This window comes from Chlorocebus sabaeus, chromosome 29, assembly GCF_047675955.1.
Source record: "Chlorocebus sabaeus isolate Y175 chromosome 29, mChlSab1.0.hap1, whole genome shotgun sequence".
Lineage (NCBI taxonomy): Eukaryota > Metazoa > Chordata > Mammalia > Primates > Cercopithecidae > Chlorocebus > Chlorocebus sabaeus.
Genome location: NC_132932.1, coordinates 2,299,071 through 2,324,641, shown reverse-complemented (window position 1 = coordinate 2,324,641; position 25,571 = coordinate 2,299,071). Strand labels below are relative to the sequence as shown.

The window sequence follows — 25,571 nt, the reverse complement described above, 5'->3', positions numbered from 1 at the left end:
AAAATAAAATAATAAAGGAAAATTTCTTTTTTATTTATTCCTAAATTTTTTTATTATACTTTAAGTTCTAGGGTACATGTGCACAACGTGCAGGTTTGTTGCATAGGTATACATGTGCCATGTTGGTTTGCTGCACCCGTTAACTCATCATTTACATTAGGCATTTCTCCTAATGCTATCCCTCCCCCTGCACCCCCCCCCCCGCATGACAGGGCCTGGTGTGTGATGTTCCCTGCCCTGTGTCCAAGTGATCTCATTGTTCAGTTCCCACCTATGAGTGAGAACATGCAGTGTTTGGTTTTCTGTCCTTGTGATAGTTTGTTCAGAATGATGGTTTTCAGCTTCATCCATGTCTCTGCAAAGGACATGAACTCATCATAATAAAGGAATATTTCTAATCATCTAGATGGCTAATAGAATAGCCTTCTTGATTTTGATTTATGTCGTTTTTACCAAATTAAGGGCAAGTGAGATAATAATACTCTACAAATGAAGACATTGCAGCTGTTTAAATGGTGAAAAGTTTTTGGAAAATTTTGGTTATGATATAGAACATAGCACACAGCACTACAGGTATATCACACTGCACTACAGATGGGCCACAAACTCCCAAGAACCTGCATCTTTCCATTGAAAGAGGATGTATTGCAAACATTTATTGTTTGTTTGTATCAACATACAATTCAATAGACACAAAAGTAGCAGTAAATAAAAAACATATTTTTTTCAGTGCTGAATTCTTGGGTGCTTCATTAAATAATAAAATTGTATAATGGTGACTGACTTGAGTATTTCTGAATAGGAAAAGTGAAGAAAAAATCCTAGTAATCACTAATCACAATAACTCAGACAATAGTACATCAAGCTCCAAATAACTTTAATCAAGTCAGTTATTCAACTATACACATCTATAGCTTTCTTTTAATAAGCCTACACTAACCCTTTAGTTTCAGTGAAAAATCATTTCTCACACTAATGTTTTAATTTGAATTGTATCGACTTTATATTTTGTTTGCATTTTTTGTCTGATTTGGTAATTGTATAAAACCTATGAGCCTAAACAGTTGATACCAAATTTTATTGTTGGGTATATGAAAGCACCATAATATTTTTAAAAAGTTAGTATGAGAGTGGCCCCTTTTAAGAAGTCCTGCACCTTACTCGATTTTGAAGAACATAGAATGCACCTGCTACCAGGTCCTGGATCTACTCCTAAATGAAGTCAGTCATGCCAGGGGCCTAAGACACATCTTTCCACAGACTGTCCTTCATCAAAGATAATTTTGCCTACCAGATACAGCCAATCATTCATTTTTTCACCAATTTTTAAGGTTTTTTTTTTTTTTTTTTTAGCATTTCCTATGAGCTAAGGGCCTAGGAAAAGGGCTGCTGATAGTAACAGGATTCAACTTCTGATCTCAGGAGCACCAAGTGCGGCTTGAGAAACAGGACAGAAATGATTCTAACATGATGTGATAAGGACAGAAAGTATGGTGGGAAAAAAGGAGAGCACTAACTTAGCTAGAGAGTTGGGAGAATGTTTTCACATGGAGGTGATGCACTGGTTTCAAAGAATGAACAGGAGTCATCCAAGTGAAGGGGAGTGGGGAGAAGAAAGGACATTCTAAGCAGAAGGGCTCACCCCCTGGTTTCCGGGGACCAGTGGGAAATATACCAAGAATAAATCTCACAATTTTTTTTCTTTATCTATATTCTCAGGATATCCTAAGACGCCTAAAACTAAATTACCACTTGTGAACACACTAGATGCCGGGACTGTGGAGATTTAAGGGAGTCATATTGCTCTGCACCTTGAAGAAGTTGACAGGACTCACCCACACGGTGAAGTCAGCAGAGCGTTTGATGCTCCTTCCTTGATTCCCACCACCCTTCACCTCGGACACCGTTTTCCTTCTATGTCTGCCCGTTAAGCCGCACCCCAGTGTGAAAATGAACAACATTCCGAGACTCAGAGCAGGCTTCAGGGACAGAGAGGAGCCGCAAGAGGGCGCTGCTCCCTTCAACTTGTGGTTTGACACAAATTTCATCTTTCCTTCCTGCACACATCTCTTTATTCCGCCTGTGGCCTGATTTGTAGAGCAGTTTGCCATGCTTAACACGTGAGTCAAGATTTTGTAGAAGATTCTGTCAAAGAATCAACAACATAAAGAAATATACCTCTCGGTTTGGATATCTCTCAACAAAACCTTCTACTGCTTCTCAGCCAGCCATGCTGTTTGCTTCCTGCTCAGGACTTGTGATTTTGTTGATAATCAGTGAGTAATGTTTACTCAGAACTTCTGAGATGTTCTATTCCTTAGCTTTAGGATGACCTTTAACCCCTTCCAAACTGGAGACCATACTGTCTATTGCCAGTATAATAAAGTCTTTCCTTTTTTTTAGGAAGGACCAATGGAGACTCGGTGACCCAGACAGAAGGTCCAGTTACCCTCCCTGAGAGAGCAGCTCTGACATTAAACTGCACTTATCAGACCAGCTATTCAGCTTTTATATTCTGGTATGTGCAGTATCCAAACAAAGAGCCTGAGCTCCTCCTGAAAAGTTCAGAAAACCAGGAGACGAACAGCAGAGGTTTTCAGGCCAGTCATGTCAAGAGTGACAGTTCCTTCCATCTGGAGAAACCCTCGGTGCAGCTGTCGGACTCTGCCGTGTACTACTGCGTTCTGAGAGACACAGTGGGAGGGACTGCAGCGACAGCCCAGCACAAACCCCGGGGGCCGCAGGTGGGGCCTGGGTGTGGGCGGCTTTGGGAGGGGGCGTTATTTTCTGTCCCCAGGGTTCTACGCTGGAGCCTTGCTCCATGTAATTCCAGCTCTGATTCTTTGGTGCCAAGAAGCCATGGAGATTTTACATTACACCACACAGAGGAACTGGGGGAGGAACAGTCTAAAGCAGAACCTAAGCTCTGTTTTCTAGAAATGCTTCTGTCCTCAGTCCAGATGTCTCTTCTTCCCCTCAGACGGCATACATTCCTGAGAAGTGACATTAACTTTGCTATGTGACAGTTCAGTTGGTCTATGCTGAAATACTTCATAACCTGTCAATAAAAACTCTAAGGGAAAACAGTTCATGGACTAATGATCACCTTGAATCTACTCCCTTGTGTTTACAATTGAGACCAAGGTTTTTTGTCTTGCTGAGTTTCACCTGCAGAAAATCCATCTCCAGGGACTGCGGCATTTGTCCTCTCTTCCCTTGACTTTTCCTTCTCTTATGGTTGCTTAGAAATTCTGCTACCTGAGTAAGTTCTATGAGGAGAGTGTGCTGATGAGAGGCTTTCCTTGTGTTATCAGCACTGTGGTTTCAGAACAGCCCAGTCAGTAAACGCTGCATCCATGGCATGTCTTGCCCACACTGTTTACACCCCTCCACACTGATCTTCCTGTTGGCCTGGCAGCTGTTTATTGTAACACTAAATCATGACCTGGATTTTTGACTTGAGGATCTGTGTTATGAGAAATTCTGGATTTGGGACATTACTTTAACTTGGAACTAACATTTTTATCATTCCATTTATGCCCATGATCCTTCTAAATTGCATCAAATTTAGCAGCCAAGAAATACTTTATAAAAAAGAGGTGAATGAACATGGAATTTTGTTCACTGGGACCCAAAATGGAGAAAATAATCTCATATTTCTCTACATCAAAGAGCATAAAACAGAAATGTGGGCCCCTCACCGAAACTCTCAGGGATGTAGCTCACCACGAGAAATTTTTCCTAATATTTGGAGTTCTGTGAGACTTGTCTGTCCTTTTTCTATCCTGCATGATCCTGTGAGTTTTACACATAAAAAGGTACAGGTTTTGAAGAGCCCAAAGTTTTTTCTTTGATTTCTGGGGTGCTGTTTAAGAAAAAGAAAATTAAATTATAAATTTAAGTTTCTAGGTTCTGGGGTAGAAAGGGGCTCTAAAATCAAAGCCTAATATACTTCATGGTAAATCTGCATTTGGGGTTCCATAGAGATCATCTTCTTTAAGACTGAAATATTATAATAGTCTCAGCTTGTCCTGATACTGAGAGGTTCCCTAACCACCAGTCCTCTTTTCCACGGCAGCACTAGAATCACTTTAGCTATCATTAATGGGAGTATTTTCACTTCTGTCATTAAAAAAACAGCTTTATCGAGATACAATTCACATACCTTAAACTTCATCCTTTTAAGTCTGCAATTCAGTGGTTTTAGTACATTCACAGTTATCAATCATTATTGTGATCTAATTCCAGAATATCTTCACCACCTCACAAAGAAAATGTGTGTCCACTAGCACTCACCCCCATTCTTTTCTTACCCTAGTCATAAATCAAATAAAATATATTTTTTTATGAAGAATAATAACACAAAACTTTGATGAACCCGGTCTTATTGTAAACATAGGACCTCTTATGAACCTGTATCTAAGGGGTGAAACATAAGTCCCAATATTTAACACTGCAAAGAGTTTAATGACTGTGCTGCAAGGGACAAAAGTCAGTGGAGATTGAACTCTGCTGGTATTTTAATAGGATTCCTATGATTTTTGGTAATGCTCTGGTTATAAATTGTATATTTTTGGTTTTTTTCCTATCCTAATCTCCACTACAATTAATGTGTGAGGATTGGAATAGCAGGGGCATTTTCAGGAGCACACATATTGAGTTATAACAGAAACTCCTGCATTTGAGCAGTGAGTAGAATTTTTGGAATTTATTTTTGTTTACACACACACACACACACAAATATATGTGCAAATAAACATGTATGTATTTTTCTCTGCTGTTACTTGACATGGCAAACACTGAACAGATTTGGTGACTCAAGAGGTATGATGTAAAATCATTTATTAACAATAAACTATTTCTTACATAACCTTTGCTGGATTCCGTGACTGGCAAAGTAGTAACAAAGATTGAGACTAAAAGTTTTGCCTTCCTGCTAGAGAGTGAAAACCCTGTGTGGTTAGTTCGCACTTTGATTCTATCTGAAGAAAAAGACATACGTAAGACCAAAAGGTGCATAATTATATCATCCTATGTATTCACTATAGCTCATAATAAATTGTAAGCCTCACATTTTCCGCCAAAGATGAATTAACTAAACATGATTCAATTTTACCACTGTATATTTACAGTCCAGTAAGTTATATTGAGACAAAATTGGTACTTAGGACAGTCTAGGATCTTCCATCTACACAGGAAGTATGTGACATGGCACAGTCAAACTTGTCATATATCTGTTAACCATACTTCCTGTAAAAGGCAGAAGCCTCACACAGCCCAGTAACTTTGCTAGTACCTCTTGAGTGCAAGGTGGAGAATTAAGATCTGGATTTGAGACAGAGCACAGAACATTTCACTCAGGGGAAAGAGCTATGAACATGCTGACTGCCAGCCTGCTGAGGGCAGTCATAACCTCCATCTGTGTTGGTAAGCAGGACCACCAGCACAGAACTCAGACTCCTGTTAGCTCAGAAGGATGTGGAAGGAGGCAGATCTTTGTAGTCTAATGAGGCTTAGAAAGAAGGGGTAACAGGCAATGAAATCAGAGAACTAAGTCCTAAACCACTTAATCCATTTTATCCCCAGTGTTGCAAACAAGGGATCAGTCTATTTTTCCTCTTTTCCGCAGGATCCAGCATGGCTCAGAAGGTAACTCAAGCTCAGACTGAAATTTCTGTGGTGGAGAAGGAGGATGTGACCTTGGACTGTGTGTATGAAACCCGTGATGCTACTTATTACTTATTCTGGTACAAGCAACCACCAAGTGGAGAATTGGTTTTCCTTATTCGTCAGAACTCTTTTAATGAACAAAATGAAATAAATGGTCGGTATTCTTCGAACTTCCAGAAATCCACCAGTTCCTTCAACCTCACCATCACAGCCTCACAAGTCATGGACTCAGCAGTATACTTCTGTGCTCTGAATGAAGCCACAGTGAGATCGGTGTCAGTGGGAGCCCTACAAAAACCTCAACAAGAGACAGGGCTCCTGGGGAGAGACTCCGTCACAGACAGGAAGAAGGAAGTTGGGGCTGTGTCAGCACAGGTGGTTTGGCAAGGAAACCTGAGTTCAATTCATGTACAGTGTCTAGATATATCATTTATTAGAAGCATGGATGTCTTCCATTCTTTAGAATAGATTGAGACAGAATATATAGCACCTATTTTTGTATCATATATAGAATTATGCAACAAAAAGTGCAAAAACAAAATATATTAATCTCGTGTTGGTTTTCTTGAGGGTGGGAAACTATCCAATTATCTTCAGACCAAGTGGATGATTCCATTCATAAGCTGTTAAGTTTTCAGAATGATTCATACATTTATGCATTAATTATTATGTAGAATGCTTTAACCCAAGTGTAATAGAAATGCCTTCCATTGATTTTTCTTAATAATGGTATCATTACTAAATGGGGTAGAAAAATTAAATTTAGACTTCTTTCCATAATCATACCAGCAACCTCTTATACATCAGAATAGATGTGAAATGTTCCTCAAATTTCCTTTCTCTGGCTCCTCTCTTTTTGTGACATGATTATGATATTTTAAAAGTATCTAAGTATTTTGCTTTCATTTAGAGGCTGCCTACGAAGAGAGATGTGTAAGGTGGGAATTGGTCCTAACCTATTGAATATCTTGCCTTCACCCTTTCCCCTCTGAGTTCTGGCCAGTTTGAAGCTGAGAAGTGGTTAGGGCCAGAATTACAACTGCTATGGCAAACAGAACCCGGGTGGTGTGTCCAGTGTCTACTTCCTGTCTAAACATATATTTTCCTTGGATATTGCAACAGGTGCTCAGGAACAGGGATTTTTATTTCTTTTGCTCTAAAAACACAAATTTTTAGAAACCTGAGTTTTTAACATTAAAAGAAAACAGATATCACATTAAAAACTGGATTTCTAGCTTAGCTATAAACGTGGGAAGATCTGGGAAACACTACACTCCCTGGCGTAGAGGTCAAAAGTCTCTTTGGACACATAATGGCTTTGATGTATATGTATTTTATTTTTAAAATTTACAAAAATTTACCATTCATTTCACAGTATGAGTTAATTTAAAAGTAAAAATTTAAATTATTAGTTACAAGACATAAACTCATCTTCAAGACAAACAAATCTGAAATACCATCTCATGAAACTACACCTGTTTTTTCCCCCATGATTTCATGTACCATGGGTATATTCCAGCTTGAGAAACTTAAGTATAGTTCATTCCTAATTTAGGAGGCATTTTTAGCTATAGTAAGCACTAGAGAAACATTAGTTAATAAGACAGACATGGTTCCTGCCTTTATGAAGGCCGTGTTCTAGTGGGCTATATCCAGTATAGAATGGTAGGCAGAGGGAATTAAAGTTTTACACAAACAACCTATGTGACCTTGAGAAAGTTATAACTCTCCTGAACCTGTTCTCTCATTTCTAAAATGTAGAGATTTAATTAGGCAGTTCCAAAATTTTACTAGCCTCACAAGAGCACATAGTCCACTACCTTTTTGAGTTCCTAACACTTATTAGCTGCCCTTCTTTTTTTCGAAAGGACAATTAGTTGTTATAGACATATCCATATTGTTCCACATGTTGCATGATAATGTAACAGTAGTAACAAGAAGCCAAAGGAAGCAGACAGAGAGGAGAGTGGCTTGTGAAGTCACCTGCTTTCCATACACAGAAACTACTATTCTATGTAGCCAGGCAGCAGAAGAAGAGGGAGAGGAAAAGGAGGAGATGGAAGGAGAGGGAGAAAAGAAAGAAGAAGAGGAGAAGGAGGAAGGGGAGAGGAAGAGGGAAGAAAGAACGACAAAGAAGGAAAGAACAAGGGAGGAAGAGAGAAGGAGGAAGGGACAGAACAGGTACTAATTCAAAAGTAAATATTTTTATTTGAATTTGAATTTATTGTTTTTTTTTTTTTTTCCACAGGGCATTAGACACACTTTCTTTCCTCAGCATGAGAGAACGAGAAAAATTAGGAGATTCCCATTTGACAAGCATGAGGTCACACTGAACTTGGACTAGCTGGCTGAAACTCCAGAGGACACAGCTCCTCCTGTTAAGTTCTAAGGCAGGTTGAGAGACAGATTTTCTAGTAATTCTGGTTGTCCCTTGTAAAATTAATATAATTCATCTGTTCCTAAAGGAACTAAGAACATTGTAACTGGGAAAGGTTCATTCAATATTAGAGTTCTCTCTAGAGCTGAGTAGCAAATGCAAATGCTCGTAGGTGCCTGGAGTAGAATGAAATGAGCGTGGTTGTCCAAGTGTTTTAAAAAGGTACAGGCTTGATGATGTGTCACTAGGCACTGGGCCTTGGCATCAGAGGATAAACAAAAATGACGCAGTAAACCCTATTCTTCTCCTAAGTAGAGTGGGTGTCCTGAAAGGTTATCCAGAGATTGAAGCTTTGTTGTTTGTTCCTGAGTCCTATCTAAGTCAGGATACAACCTGTTAGATGTAGACAGGCCAATGCACGAGAGCTATAATACAGGAAGTCTCTTTATGAGGGACTGGGGAGATGAAGCCATCACAGCCTGCAAGACAGCTGAGGCTTATTCCAGCCTCTGTGAATAAAGTCAATGATAATGACCATTAGGCTTCAGCCCCTGCTACTTGCTAATGATCCTCATCAGGGAACCTCTTCAGGTGTTCCCTGAAATTAGTCACCCTCATATCCCACATCTCAGAGCCTCCAATCTTGCATACAATGGATGTCTTCACTGCAGAATTGTTCCAGTATCCCTGGGCTAGAGTTTGACTGAGTTCAGATAAAGTGTATTACACACAGAGAGAGCTGGTCAAGCTAATGAGCTGTACAAGGTCCTTAATCACTTGACTTAGGCAACTTCTGTTCTGGACCTGATCCACTGTCGTAAGCTTTTTAAAATTAATTTATTTAAAGAATGAAAGCAAATATTAGGGACATATTATGTGTGATACAAAGAATCTCTGAACCTTAACTCTCATCCCTCTTTATTACATGTAGTAGTTGCCTTCCGTCTGACCCCTAGTACAACCTGCGTATCACTTACATCCTTTGTGTGTTTGCCCTCATTTCCATCTTCTAACAGACAATAAGATACAAGTTCAACAGCTCGGTGCTGCTTCAACCCCAAATGGTAGCATTAGGAACCTTTCCACCTGATTTCATAACTAAAATTTCCTTTTCTTTGGAAATGAGGAAATTTCCCCATCAGAATTGGATACCCTTGGGAGTGAACAGTAAATTGTCAAATGTGTACTCTCCCAGAAGTAGAGTGGAATTCTTAATGTTTCACACCATTGTTAGTCCACAACCTCCAGTGTCTTTCAGAATTTCCAAACAGAGGGAAAAAATTAGGTGGACTTGAAATAGTAACTCAATCCAATAGACTTCCCACAGAAATGAAAAATAGCTTTGTTTTCTGTTCACTGTATTAAACAAAATACTGCCCTCTAGATCCCATCGCCAATTTTTAGTAAGTACAAAGGACAGCAGAACATATTAAACCCATCACAAGTATACGGTAAGCAAAATTTATGGTGTGAAAAACTCTGCAAGACAAACAGCTTGGGTCTTTTTTTTCCTCCCACAAACTACAAAGAATGAGTGAGGGGATCTATGGATTCAAAGAGCCTTTAAAAAACATATCAGCCAGAACTGTGGCTTTCCAAGTTCCCCGTGCTCACACCATATAGAAGTGCAAGCAGACGAAACTCCAACATGCCAGCTTGGAGGGGGACCAGGGCGAGCAGCAACTGAATCCAGAGTTCACAGATGCAGCCTGAATGGCACCAGTGGTGGGGGCCTGGGGTGCTCCCATGGATCACCAAGGGAATGATGATGAAGCAAATAAGGACAAAGCTACATGGTAAAATGGCTTCATCGGGAGGAACTGGACGCCTGTGAGAAATACTATGCAGTTCTTTAGCATCTCTTGAGTTCTTAGAACATAAGAAAAATTGTACTAAAAATCCCCTTGTCCTCATCAGGAATGACAGTGAGAGGCCATGACAGCTCTCTGGAGCCAGACTGAGCCACCAGCTACCCAGTCCAAGCAATAAAGATGGCCAGAAGGAGAACAGTGGCAGCTTAGGGGACATGAAAGAGAAGCCGGGTGTGGAGTCTGTGGTGCACTTACAGAGATGGCCCTGCCACCCACACCTAAGGACATAAGCTATTTACCCACAGGCAAAGTAGCCAACACTAAGGTGCCCATGCAAGCTCTCTGGGACACCAAGTTGGCAGTGAATCAGTGGAGTGCAGGTGCACTGCCAGCCTGTGCCCAGCACCAACAGCATCCCATGGGTCCTGGAGCAGATCTTGCATCTGCAACAGCAGCTATAGCAGATCCATCTCACCGAGAAGATCTACATTGAGATGAACATGTGGGCCTCCCATGTCCTCCACTGTGGCAGGGCAGGGGCTGACACCCTGAAGACTTTGGGCATGTCTAGCAAGTTTCTGCAGTGTGGTTTTGCTTAGCCAGAAGGCTGGAAACCAAGGTCTGTCTCTGGATGCCTCGAAACAAGCCAAGATACCGCATGCCAGCATCCCTTCTACCTTCACTACTCTGCCCCAGGACTGATGCCATTTGCTCTGAAGCCAGATGGGAAAAGGGTACTCTCTTCCCTTTCCCTGTTTGGGAAAACATCGTGTCTCCCATACTGAGTGCTTTGCTCCCTCAGGCTCTGGGCTTGGTGCTCTTCCAGGGTCCTTTCTCCACTATGGCATTAGACCCCTCCAAGAAAGGGAAAGGAAAGCTACAGAACATCTCCAAGCACAAGTGTAAGTACTCTAGCAAGGTTTTGGGGACTGAGAGCTTCTCGTAGATCCACCTCTGCTCCAGCACTGGAGAGAGACCCTTCGTGTGCTCTGTCTGTAGTCATCGCTTCACCACCAAGAGTAGCCTCAGCGTACACGTTCACAAACATCTCCAAGAGAAGGTGAACCCTCAGCTGTTTTCTGAGTTCCAGGAAAAAATGGCAACAGGCAATGGCAACCCATATGCACTCTGTACTTGCCCACATCGATGAATCAAGTCTCTCTTTAGACAGCAAACTTGTCCTTGTAACTTCCTCTCTAAGGCTACCTCAGAATCTCTCTTCAAAGACTAACCCCAAGAACCTCATGGATGGCCTGTTGCCCAATGACCTGCATCCTAGTCCTTCTGCAGAAAGTGAGGGCAGGCCTACCCTCCTTGAGGTATGGACAAACAATAAATCACCAAGGATTGGTGGCTTCTGAGTGGGACCCCCAGCCAGGACTAGAGACCCTAAAATTACTGTAGCTGTTTGAGAACATCCACAAGGCCACCACTGGCTTCATTTTCTACTGATTCCTAAGCGCTCTCAAAATATATTACTTCACAGGCACCCACACACCAGGGAGTGACCATTCCAGTATATTATTTGTGGCTGAGCTTTTTCTACCAAAGGCAACTTGCAGACGCACCTTGGGGTTCACTGAACCAACACACCCATAAAGAGGCAGCATTCATGCCCCATCTGCCAGAGTTACCAATGCTGTGATATTGCAGCAGCGTATTTGGATGCACGTGGGCAGTCAGATTCCAAATATTCCCTTGCCAGAGGATCCCTGTGACCTTATGGTCCTGATCCAATGACAGTCAGTGAGGATGGCAGTACAAGTGCCATCTGCTATGATGATGTCCTCAAAGGCACTGATGTAGAAGTCAGCTCCCAGGAGGGCCCAAGCAGCTCCTCAAAGATCCCTGTACCTCTTTCCACGATGACTTCCTTGGATGCCCCAGGTTGGGGGATTGGGTCCTATCCCTTTTGGCTTGCAGTGCCAGAGCAGCTGAAAAACGGTTCAGTGGAGAGCAATGTCTTGACCAACAACTCATCCTCACTGAAATGAGACCAGGAGTGTGAGAGCCGAAGTTCAGACACTATGGAAACCAGGTCCTTCCAAGCACTCTCTCTGGTCAATAGTGAGGCACAAATCATCAAGTCAATGCCTCCTGATGCTGGGGGCAAATCAGAGCGCTTTGAGAACAGATGCAGAGATGGAAGGTCGGAGCAATCTCCCTTGAACTTTATCTGAGCCCAGCCAACATATGTCAAACTTGAAGTTCCAGGTATATTTGTAGGACCCTCAATCTTGTCTCCATTGATGACCCCTTTGTTAGATGCCCAGCTACACCTTCAGGTCAAGCAACACAGCTGCACCCAGTGTGGGAAGAACTTCTCATCCACTAGTCTTTTCAGACTCATGGACAGACTCACACCGGAGAGAAGCCTTTTGCATGCAACATTTGTGGTACAGTTTTTACCACCAAAGGCAACTTGAGGGTCTACTATATGACACATGGGGTGGGCAATAACTCAGCACACCATGGGAGGAAGCTGGTCCTGAAGAACACCATGGCTCTGTTAGGCACAAAATGAAAAAGAGTCTCAAAAATGTTTCCTAAGGAAATCCCAGTCCCTTTGGTGAATGTAGACCCTGTTGTAAGGAACCAGCATACCCCCACACTTGATGGTGGTCTGGCAGTGAAAACCAGTGAGCTCTTTGTGATCTACAGTAACTGTATTCCTACCCTCCTGGTTTCTTTGGGGGCTGCTCAATCATGAATAACACCACCATCTGCAAGATGATGGCTCCCAATCAGGAGTCAGTGTGGATGTGGAAAAACCAGGTGCAATTGACAGCATTCCCAAACACCAGTTCACTCACTTCCTGGAAGAAAACAAGGTTGCAGTCTTCTTTTTTTTCTTTTATTTTCTTTTGTCTTTTTCTTTTTTTTCTTTTAATTTTTTTTTTTTTTTTTTTTTTTTTTTTTTTTTTTTTTTTTTAGCTTAGCTTAACTTGCATGGAAGGATAAATACAGATAGAGTTAAATCTCTAGAATCTGCTTTTTTTTTTTTTTTTTTGTAAAGACCCATCTCCTCCTGTTTTCTTTCTTTTTTATTTTTATTTTTTTTCGAGATGGAGTCTTGCTCTGGAGGCTGGAGTATAGTGGCACGATCTCAGCTCACTGCAATCTCCGCCTCCCAGGTTCAAGCAATTCTCCTGCCTCATTCTCCCAAGTAGCTGGGACTACAGGCATGTGCCACTGCATGCAGCTAATTTTTGTATTTTTAGTAGAGATGGGGTTTCATCATGTTGGCCAGGCTGGTCTTGAACTCCTGACCTCGTGATCCGCCTGCCTCGGCCTCCCAAAGTGCTGGGATTACAGGCATGAGCTTCCTGTGCCTGGCCTTCTTTTTCTCAAGGGTATGCAAATGATGTTTACGAAGGTTGTGACCACCACCTCAAGCACGACTGAAATGAAAATGAAAAAAAATTATACCCAAACAAATATACACTAGATTTTTTTTTTTTTTTTTTGAAAGCAGCAGGTCTTGCAAAGTAGCCTTGTTACTTGTGACAAACTGTATACATAGGACTTTCGTACAACCTAGGGTGACTTTTTCTAAGACCATTATCTATTTCAAGGTGGAACCATTGGAACTTATTGAACCACAATGAAAAACACACTACTTAGCCTAATTGGGGCAAAGGGTACTGGTAACTGTATGCAGGTAAACAGACAAGATCTGTCATCTATTTAGGAAACTGTTTTATATTCCCCCAACCCTGTTCACATTTTTTTTTTAAATATACTTTAAAAAGAACAAAAAACTAAGGTTGTAGAATTATAAAATTGCTTCAACCTTAGAACCTTAAGTAGGATGCCCTCAGATGGACTTATGTTAGTGCTTAGGGATTCATTGTGTGTGTTGCTGCTTATTCAAATGCAGTTCAGTCAGAGCCGCAAGAGTGCCAATGTCCTCTTCATACTTCCCAAACACCTTTTTCTTCCCGAACCTGAGGTGGACACCTGAACAGGGAATCTCAGGTGACTTAATTTAGTTTGGCAGTGCCTACTCTATTGAAAAACTGGGTTTTCATTCTTAAGAAGAAACTCATGGAAGGATATGTATCCTGCCATAGGTTTACATACTATTTTTTTGTTTTGTTTATTCGGTACAACTTAGGAAAATTATTTTTTCTTGAGGATTTTATGAAGGCTATGAAGTTGGAACAGGTGAGTCCTGGATAGGAAAGCTTTTAATTTATCTACTTTATTTATCTGTTTATTAGCCATAGTCTCTATTTTCCTATTTTAAGACCGCTGAAGAATTCCCAGGTTCTGTCTTAAACCTAAAAGTCAATGTATTGGTGGAAAGAGTTGGATGTTCAAGGTGTTTTGTGATAATTCTTTATTTGTAATCTCCTTTTGTATATGTAATAATATTGAGCAAATGAAACATCTCTGTAATGGTTTAACAAAAAAAGGAGAAAGAAAAACCCTAACTTCTGGGAGAAGTCTGTCTCCTGTATGTGGAAGGCCCTGATTGAAATGTAGATGGAGACTGTTAGGTAATGTTTTGCCTGTTGGTTATTGCACCTGATTTTAGGCTTCCCCCCGACCACCCCCTTTTTTTTTTTTTTTTTTTTTTTTTTTGCCATTTGTGCCTTTTCTTTTGGCATTGTAAGTGAACACAATAATGGTATCTGTTTATACTGTGAAGAGGATATTGTTACAGAGAACACACCAGTGACTTTTTCACTGTTGAGCTAATAATGCCTTGTGAATGTATGATCTTTGGAGAAACTCCTGTAGCTGTGCTGCTGCTGTTATCTGTTGGAAAATAAATTTTGAATGTTTTCTCTTTAGAAAACATGTCCACAAATCACAATATGTGACTCTTAGGTGAATTCTGAATCAGACAAGCTGTAAAATAATTGAAAATGTGAACACATTCACTAATTTGGTTGTGTTTTAAAAAATGTCAAAATTTAGTGATAGTACTAAAATAAGCAAAAGCAAAATAATATGATATTTTAAAAATGTATGAATGGGTTTAAAAAATAATTGAATGGCTAAATGTAATTGGGGCATTAATAAAACAAGATTGACCAAGAATCAATATTTGATGAACATGGGTGATGGGTACATGGAGTTTCATTGTTCCATACTGTATACTTTTCTATACGTTTGAGAAATTTTCTTTAATAAAATTAAAAATAGAAATTGGCTAGATTCAAATCCTGTCATCTCCAGTGCAGCACGACTTTTGATTCTTTAGCCTGTCGATGTCTCAATTTCCTCATCCATTAAATGGTGATGATAGAATTTACCTCGTGAAGTCAAGTTGGGAATTAAAATTATACATATTTACATTATACCTGTATGTTTAAATTAAACTATACATGATTTTATATAGACACAGTTTTCACACGGTACCTAGCATGGCATGTCAACACAGTAGAGACTCGGTTTGTGACAGCCAATGTTAATGGAAAGGGTGGAATTTGTTCAGGACCTAAATCAGATTTTCAATCACGTGGTAGTTTCAAAACACCACACTGCTCCTTGACGCGTTTTTCAAAGCAAAGAGCCAAAACTTATTGATAAGGCAAGGACATCTTGGCTCTGCTTGAAAATCACCCCAACAAGGCCCTACATCCCTATTTGCAGCTCCGGTAAATATCCCCATTTGCAGCTGCTCCCCCACCAGTACCCACCCTGCTGATAGGCCCCAGGCCCTGTCAGAGAAGCAGCACATGAGGGATGTTTAACATAAAAGTGTTTTCAGGGGGCAGGCAGGGCTGCTTTAATTGCCCTAACTAGGTAATTTAAGGTACATTTTCTCATATTTGCCAACAGACCAAAGAAGAAATGGTCTAAGATGTAATCAATATTCACATCAGCCTTCAAACCAATTTGGTTTCAGTCTTTCACAATATTGAAATAAACAACCCAGTGAAGTCCCACACATCAAGATAAAAGCTAACAAAGAAATGACATTTTTCCCTTGAGCATATATACACCTAAAAGATGACTCGTGAAGCAATAAATATAGGTTATAGAGATTTTCCTCTCTTACTCTAAGAGTACATAAACACTTTTAAAATGTACTTAAAATATTACTGATTGCTGAATTAATATATTTTGTAAGGTGAGGTAATTATTGACAAAGAAGATATTCTCATCCTGTATTCAGTTTAAATGCAAGCTCTCATACAAAAAGAGGATATTTATAACCTGCTCCAGGAAGCTAGGAGAAGGTTTCATCCACCCACAAAGCACAGACACCTCCTCACTCTTCTGCTTGTTAACAGTAATATGGATGCCACTGTGTCTGAGCATGGATCTGTAGCTCTGCTTAAATCGTCCCCATTGCACAGAATGTCCTTTCTCCATCTCCACAGGCTAAACTTCTGTCTCAACCTCCTATGACTGTGCTTTCGGAAAGGAAAGTGTAGAACACAGTAGGTGAGAAAAGACATCTGTTTTGCTGGTTGATAGTCTAGAAGATGTGGCCTAGACATTGAATATTGTCATTTCATAATTTATAAGAACAACTATTAAAATGCAGAGTGGTCCTGGATAACGTATAGTCACCATTCTTATCTTACAAGACACAGCTGTCCTGATGCAAAGATACAACGTGTGTAATCTTTCCTTCTCTAAACTTCTCAATCACTCTTCAACCTTTGTTCCGCTTATCACTTGATATGTTGCATTATGGTTCCGAAAATTCATATCTGTAACTATACCATGATCAGAATGGCTAAAGTGAAAAAGACTACACTAAATGTTGGCAAGAACATGGAGCAACAGAAATTCACATATTCTGTTGGAAGGAATGTCAACTGGTACAATTTGGCAATATTTACTACAGCTGAACATGTGCATTCCCTGCGATGCAGAAATTCCATTTCTACCTATATGCCCGGTAAAAAGTTACATATATTCATTTGTAAAACATGTACAAGAATAAGAACATGCGTTATTACATCAGTGATTATAATATCCTAAAAGTGGAAAACAACTCAGATGCACATCAGCAGGTTTCAAAGATAAATAAATTATGATAATGAAATACTACTCAGCAATGAGAATGAATAAATTTGCCATATGCTCAAGGCAGATTGAATCACACAAATATTACTGAGTGAAAAATGAAAGCAAAAAAAATTTTTAAAAAGGGCAAGACTAAGTTGTAAGTCAGGAGAGTGAAGATAGGGGCTATCTTTATAAGGAGATAGTGACTTGGAAAGAGTACAAGGGAAGTTTCTGGATGTTGGCAACGCTGTTTCTCAATTTGGGTGCTGGTTACATAGGTGATTTCACTTCGTGAAAATTCACCAAGTTCTACATTTAAGTTTTGTGCACTTTACTGAATCAATATTACACTTTAAAAGTTTTTAAAAGAAACCTTACCCATCCCATTGCCTAAATTTTGAGAACATAATTCTTATTCAATCCATCTTCATAGCCCCACTGCCCTTCACATTAGCCTTCATTTAAAAGATGCTTCATAATTGTTTTCTCAATAAAGGACTGAGCTACATGTTTAAAAAGATGCTGTGGTCCCAGGTCCTAGGATCTAGTGTGTTATTAGATGGACTTGAACTTTCCTGTGTAGCTTACTAATTACTGCTCTGAGATTAGATCTTTGATATTTACATGGTTTTTCTCTTTGTCTCCACTCAAATCTAATGTTGAATTGTAATTCCCAGTGTTGGAGGCGGGGTCTGGTGGGAGGTGACTGGATCATGGAGGTGGCTTCTAATGGTTTAGCACCATCCCCGTAGTGCTCTCTCATGATAGAGTTCTCAAGAGATCTGGTTGTTTGAAGGTGTGTGGCACCTCCCGCTTTGCTCCCTCTCTCTCTCTCTCCTGCTGGGCATGTGAAAATGTACTTGCTTCTCCTTCACCTTCTGCCATGATTTTCTGAGTTTCCTAAGGCCTCACCAGCCATGCCTCCAGTATAGCCTACAGAACTGTGAGTCAATTAAACCTCTTTTCTTCATAATACCCAATCTCAAGTAGTTCTTTATAGCAGTGTGAGAATGGTCTAATACAAGCATGTTACACATGGTTTTCTGTGACAGGCTTTTAACCGGCCTCCCTCCTTCCAGCATTTCCTCCCCATAATCCTCTCCCATACCCTACAAATGACTTATTCTTTTAAGAAACACAGCATCAATAACATCAGTTCTCTGTTTAACAACCTTCAATGACCATCCTTTGCCTGTAGGAGTAAGGTTAATTAAAACTCACGGTGTAGCTCTCGATGGCCTCTACAGTAGTCACAAACTTTCTGCTTCATCAGATTAAGTCTAACTTGTGAATGAGGTTGGGAGACATTTACTGTCCTCCATCAACAGCTCTGCTCATAGTCCTTTGCTCCCATCATTACACCTGTCTGAATGCTTACCATAATTGTTTCTCCCAATCCTAGAAGCTATCTCAGACCACTATTATCTTGTGAAGAATTTTCTGGTCACCCTAGCTCACAGTGATCTCTCCCTTCTGATAAATCACCCAAAAAAAGGTTTTAAATATATTTCAAAAAGACTTTCTTTCAAAAAAAATTTTCAAAATATAGTTTTGTATATTTTATGTATGTTTTAAAAATGTAGTTGACTTAATTTTACAGTGCACTTTCATAAGCACTATCTCATTCACTCTTTATAATAACATTGTGAACAAGGCAAGGTACAAAGAATTAATCTCATTTTGTAGATTAGAAACTGAAGTTCAGAGAAGTGAAGGGACCTAAGCAAGTGTGCTCAGCCAAGGGTAAATCTCACTGTTCTCACCCAAGCTCTCTATACCCAATTACCTTATTATGAGTATATACGTCATCTCCTCCCAAATATACATTTTTTTCTAAATGTGCTTACAGTTTTGTATCTCTCACAATACGTAACAAGACATTTATGGGGCTATGTGGAGTTGAGTGATTTTATTTCAACATTGTTCCTAGCAAGCTCAAGGACTGACAAAGCTGTACCGCCTCTGCTCTATGGGACTTCTGCAGCAAAAACTGAATTGTAGAAGAAAATAATCACTGCATCTCCAAAAAATCTGCTTTTGGAAGTAAGAAAGAGACAAGAAAAAGAGTCTTTTAAAGGTCAGGCAGCCTTAATTTTACCTTTATATCCTAGACTCCATATTGAAAAGTTTCAAAGAAGGCTATAAGAGGTAATGGGGAACAATGGGCTTCAAGAACTACAAATGAATCACAAGGAAATAAGTTTCAAATTGATCAAATTCCAGAAACCACTACTCAAATAATTTAACTGTTAAGCAAAATGGAGAACTTTTTGATTTTGAAGCCCAGTTTAATAGAATTTAACTATATTAATATAAAACCTAACTTTTTATTCCAAAGGCTCTATTATACTAATCTTTCTGGAAGCTAGCCACAGAACTAGTGTGATGAAGTCGAAAGAATGCGGAACAGACTAGGTGGATGTCTGGACACCCCAAACTGAAGGTAAGTACTACCTTCTATCCTAACATTGTTGACTTCCACAAACTCAGGTGTTAGACACCTGAGCATTGGAAGTTAAACATCTAGATATGAAGACTAAGAAAAGAAGAGGGAGATAGAAGGACCAAAATAAATCAGAATATTGTAAAGAAGGTATTCACACAGTCTTTATTTGCCTAGTGCTAAATACATCCAGTATCTGTTCCTAGTCTGACCCTTCATTCCAAATGCCTGTGCCTGGGCTAATGGGAGTATAGACAGCGAATAGAATTTGCTTTACTATCTGCTCTTCACTCAAGTGAAAGCAATTTGAGGCAGGAATCGTGTTTTGTTTTGGTTTATGTGTTTTTTTGCAGAGCTTTACATGTCATGTAAGTTTGAATTTCTGGAATGAGTACTTGAGCCTGGGGATTCCTGAGCACGCATAGTGATTTAAGAGCGGCTAGATGATCTGTCTAGCCAGAGAATCTTGTCAGCATGGTAACTGTACTCAAGACCATAATTTTACTAAGAATTGAAGCGGGTAGGCAATTTTAATTGGTGAGAAAATTCATATAGGATAAATATTTATTATTTGAAGATTATTTTTATGTTCACTTTATTTTTGCCATAGCTATTGTTATTATATTGACAGCACTTCCCATCAGAGCCTGTGTAAAAAAAATACTATAGCGGTCCTCGTAACACAGTACTAATGCTTTAAAATGGTTTGTGTAAGCAAAGAACTATGCTTTAACTTCTTACTATACTACAACCATACCTTGCATAAAGTAAATCCAATCCTAGAGAAATTATGAGCTATGAATTCTGCTGGTCTTTTTTCATTAGCACAAATAGTTTTAACAGCGCTAGACAAATAAGCCAACAGATGTCGAGAAACCAGAACCTTTAACTGAGATTCCTGAAATCCCTAATAAAACAAACAAACAGGAGACAGTTATAATAAAATAAATGCCTCTGTAATGAAGAGAAGTGTGTAATAGTAAGCATCTAAACATGGCATTGTAAAATAAACAAAAAGTAAAAAGATGGCATCTCAAAAGCCAAGTTACTAAACTAAGGTTACCTATTTCTCATAAGGCTAAAGGTGTAAGACTGCTGTCATCCACGTATGGTCCAGGGAACGCTAGGCAGACCTTTTAGGGAGTCTGGCATTCCAAAACTATTTTTATTATAATAATAAGACATTGCTATCCTTTTTTACTTTCAGAGTCTCGCAGGCGTATATGCAAGGTTTCCAGTCTACAAGATACGTGATAAGGTCATCACTCTGATGGTTAATGGAATATATTCCTACCTCTATCTCTATTCCACATAAACAAAACCTCTTTAGAGTCTTCTTGGAATCACTCAGTTAAACTATAAAGGGATCCTGAGGCCAACATGTTTGAGAACTGATGGTTTACAGATTACAAATTCAATTTATCACAATATGACTTTGAATAATACTTTACTATTTCGCACACAGTGTAATAAATTTACAGCATTTCACGTCCATTCTTTGTGCGGTTGTTGTCAACACATTTTTATTCTACATAAAAGCCCTACAATGCAGTTTTATGGTTTTTCCTTAAAATATTATCTTTTAAAGTTTTTTTTTTTTTTTTTTAGCACTTTAAAGTTCTGTTCTGACATACATTGTTTCTGATGAAAAGCTGGCTGTAATTCTTAGCTTTGACTCCCTGTGCCTAAACTGTCTTTCCTCACCTTTCTATCCTGTTACCCTAATTGCTGTTAAAAATTTCCCTTTTATTACTGGTTTTCAGAAATTTGATTACAATGAGGCTTGGGGTAATTTTCTCCATATTTCTTCTTTGTATCTATGAAAAATTTTCAGCCAGTATTTCTTTAAGTATCTTTCTTTCTCTCCCTGTCTTCTTCTGAGGCCTCAGTTACACCTATTTTAGACTATTTGATTTTGTAGAGTTCAGGAGCACTATTTCTTTTTTTAAATCTTTTTTCTTTGCTTCAGTTTATATCATTTCTACTGCTTTTTCTTCAAGTTCTCTAAGCTTTTTTCCTGTGATTTCTAATCTGCTGTTAATCTTGTCCAACTTATTTTTCATTGTATTTGTTTAATTGTTTTTTATTTCTACAAGTTCTGCTTGGATCTTTTTATGTCTTCCATTTTCCTCCTCCTTATGTTTCTGTATTTCTTTACATTCTTGAATTCATTTTTATTGTATATATGTAGTTTATATGCACTGTTTTAAAGTCCTTTTATAATAATTATATAATCTGTATCATTTTAAATTCCATTTCTTTCTCCTGGTTATAGACTTTATTTTCCTGGTTCTTCACCTGCTTGATAATTTTGATTGGGTGCTAGATATTATGTATTTTACGTTGTTGGATGCACAATTTTGTTATATTACTTTAAACACAATTGGACATTGTACTCATTAAAATAATTTGTGTATCATTTTGATTTTTTAGACTTCTTTTAATTTTTATCTGAACAGCGTTTATTCTGGGACTAATTTAACTCACTACTAATTTATCACCTTTCTGAGGATTCTAGTGCCTGTCCCATGCATTACAATATCTCTTGAATCTTGGATGCTAGTAGTACAAACTATGCCCAGCACTGTGTGAACTCTGGAAATTATTTGGCCTGTTGCTTCTCTTTGTCTGAGTTTCCTCTCATACATATACAGATCATCCAAAGGCAAAGAGTGACCCCTCCAGAGCCAGAGTTATTTTCTGAATCTCTCTCTCCTCCTCTTTCTCTTTGTCTGTCTCTCTTTTTCTCTCTCCCCAAATTCCTCCTCTCTGGTGCACTTATTCATACCTTCTGGATGCTTTAGGATCCCCAATCTCCTATTCTATTCCTCAACACAATGAGGCAGCTGTGCTGTGTTGTGGTTAATCCTCCCTGTGCTGTTGCCTAGAAACTGCCTCCAGGAAATAAGTGGAAGCAATGTTAGGACTCACTTCATTTATTTTCATTATCTCTGTGTTATCTGTAGTCCAAGGTCTGAAAATTTCCTTTATTTTGTCCAGCTTTTTAGTTTGAAGATCAATTTCTGTAGCAGTGTACATTTATCAAGGAAACAAAAGTCAAAGTAATTTATTTGTGTTGTATTTTACAGTTGTAGTGGTCCATGATAAATTGGTGAAAACACTGATTATTTATCACAGATTATTTGAAAAAAGCCACATCAGATAACGTTTCTAACATGCATTATCATGGTTATAAGACGGCATGCTAATTGTGTCTTGGAGGCTTAATAGAACTGATTCAGACAAAGGAATAAAAGAGAGTAGAGAGGACTTTCTAGGCAGATGTTCTCTGTCCCATGAGAACTATGAAGACATGAGCAAGGAAGAGACTTCAGATTTTTCTACTTAAAAGTTGTGCCTGGAATTATTAGGGATTATTATCTGTACCCAAGGAGAAAATGACGCAAGTAACAATTGAACATTGCCCCAATGATTGCTGTGAATCTATAAAATATGAATGTTTAGTGCTTTCTTCTTAGAGACCTATTTCATTCTTCTTAGGTATCTACCTTCCCTTCAAGCTATTTCATTAAAAACACGGTCAAAGTTCTTTTCAGTTTTTGTTTTCTCCAAGATGGTGGACTGGAGGCATCGTCAACATGCCTCTCCCACTTGGGAAGACAAAATAGTGTGTAGAGACTCACACCGTGAACTTTCTTCCAAGAAGCAGCACAGGAACTTAACAAGAAAACGGAAAGAAACCACATACCCTTTAAAAGACATAGCAGGTAGGCCGGGCACAGTGGCTCATGCCTGTAATCCGAGCACATTGGGAGTGGGAGGTCGAGGTGGGTGGATCACGAGGTCAAGAGATGGAGACCATCCTGGCCAACATGGTGAAACCCTACCTCTACCAAAAATACAAAACTTAGCTGGGCATGGTGGTGCGTGCCTGTAGTCCCAGATACTCGGGAGGCTGAGGTAGGAGAATCGCTTGAACCTGGAAGGCAGAGGTTGCAGTGAGCTGAGATCACACCACTGCACTCCAACTTGGTGACAGAGCAAGACTCCATCTCAAAAAAAAAAAAAAAAAAAAAAAAAAACACAAAAAGCAGCAGCAGGTTGCAGCCTGCACTGTGAGCTACTTGGAAAACTGTAAGTCCCCAGAGTGTGAGAAGGTTAGAAACTGCTTCTGGGATATACATGCCCACTGGAGAACCTGGCAATCCAGGCTACAGGGAAAGCCTTAATCCAACCAAGCCATAGAGCTGATTTAGTGAGCTGCAGGCAGTACACCAGAAGGAACAGCATCGGGGTGTGCTTTGCATGCATTCCCAGTCTCCAGAGGGGACAGAGGGAAGCCATTTCTGATCCTCACAGGGGACCTCAGAGACGTCTGCCAGCTAGCTCAGGCGGTGGTTGAGAGAAGCTCCCAACTGAGATTTGCAAATATAATCTCAAGTGGGGATAAACCCCCTTGGCCCGAACTCAGGGACAAGCGGAAAGTGTACTATAACCATTAGCACAGGAGCTAAATGCCCCTGCTTTGCAGGTGGATCAGGAGGGGCATGGCCTGAAAACCACAATTTCTGTCTCTGTGGGGAAGGCTTATGGCCAGAGAAGCTATGAGTTCTGAGTGCAGACTGCTTGGAATCTAGCTAGCTGCTGATAGTGAAACACTGCAGGTGTGAGACCTGCCTTGCCAAGTGTGTGGGGGCTGAGGGAGGCTTACTGCTGCCTGCTACTCCCCACTCCCCATGTGGAAGAGTACACGTGGGGAAGTGCCTTCTGTGCAACAGAGGCAGCTCTGCTCCTCTGCTTGTGCCAGCTTGTGCCTCTGCTTGTGCCAGCACACAGAACATGGACTTCCCTAACCTAGTCCCACCTAGCTTTGCCACTCCACCAGCTCTGGTTGCTTAACACAAAGACTGAGTCTTATGGGGCTATATCGCCCTTCCTGTTGCTTGAGACAACAGAGTACCTCTCCCGGTAGCATAATGCAAGCACAGATCCCACCATTATTACCACAGTTGGTGCTCCTTTGCAAGCACTATCTCCTGGCTGGAGGCCAACCAATGCAGTCCTTTACAGCATTTGTAGACAGAATAAAACAGCACCAAGAAAGAGGAAACTTGAGTGTGACCTCAACTATCACCATTGCCTGCAGCACCCTGGCTAACCAGGAGGTCCTCAGCCTGTCCACATGATCAGTTCATTTACTAGTATAACTGGCATTTGAGAAAGCCAACACGCTAAAGCTATTCATAACCAAGCAATCTTTCAGAGTCTAAGTCACTCTCCTGCCACTCCCATCAGAGCCGGTGCTGGTAGCCACTTCTGGGAGACTTGAGAACAGGTCACATCACTAGATCACCTGCAGACATTCTGCAGCACCAGCCTGGAGGCATCAGTCCCACTGAGTGGCCAGATCCAGAGGAGCAGCAGCATTCACAGTAGTCTGACTCTCAGGGACTCTTACTTCTAGGGGCAAAGGGAGTGCACCACATCAAGGGAGCACCCTGTGGGACAAAAGAATCCAGATGGCCGGTCTTGAGTCCCAGAATTTTCTGCTTTGGGAAAGTTTCTTTCAACGGAGGCACAGGTGCAGTGCTGGGCTCAGCAGGGAAAGCTTGTAGCTCTAACTCAACAGTCAGTCAGCCCTGGTGTTAGAGAAGCATCTTGAAAAATAGAATTCTTTTTCCCCCTCATCCACCACTGCAGACACAGCTGGAGCTTCCCCCAGAGAAGCTCAGTGTGGGTGCATCTGTAGACAACCTTTCTGGAATACTTCAAGGTAAGTGCATCCCCACGGGAAAAATGCCTTCCAAGCTCAGGCTTACACAAGAGGGAGAGTCACAATCCCTGTCTACGTGGAACATCAGCACTCTTGCAGGTGAAGAAGAGGTGCCTATATGATCCATATAGCAGGACACTGGGCCAGGAGTATGACTGGGAGGTGGATCACTTTCCTGCTGGACTGGCAGGGCAGCTGAGGTGGCTCTCTCCCTTCCCCTTGAAAAGGACTCAGTGCGTTTCACTGACAGTTCCCCCAGCTGCTTCTGTCAAGACTGGGACCTCTGCCCACCACTAAATATTGCATTTACCCATCTGCTTTAGCCACAGTTTTTTGTTGTTGTTGTTCCTCTTGGACATCTCTTACTGGTCTGAAGCTCTAACTATTCCACCCAGTGAATAAAATATTGGGGAAAAAAAAGTAAATAAATAAAAGGGTGCACACCACTGGAGAATGAGACAAGCGTCTAGATATCTCTGCCATTCAAGCCCCACAGGAGACAATGAACCTGCTCACGTACTGAGAACATTGCTACTACAACCAGCAGCCAAGAAAGCTGTC

At 40.3% G+C, this 25,571-nt stretch overlaps 1 pseudogene and 1 gene segment (V, D, J or C); both read left to right on the top strand.

Moving 5' to 3' along the window:
* The first annotated feature begins 2,093 nt into the window (after positions 1-2,093).
* LOC119620265 (T cell receptor alpha variable 18-like) lies at positions 2,094-5,773 on the top strand. The segment is given in 3 exon segments: positions 2,094-2,276; positions 2,404-2,744; positions 5,630-5,773. Coding segments are annotated over 3 exon segments (411 nt in total).
* A 6,112-nt stretch (positions 5,774-11,885) lies between these two features.
* The window catches only part of LOC103231418 (sal-like protein 4 pseudogene), a 29,858-nt pseudogene continuing 16,172 nt past the window's right edge, over positions 11,886-25,571 (top strand).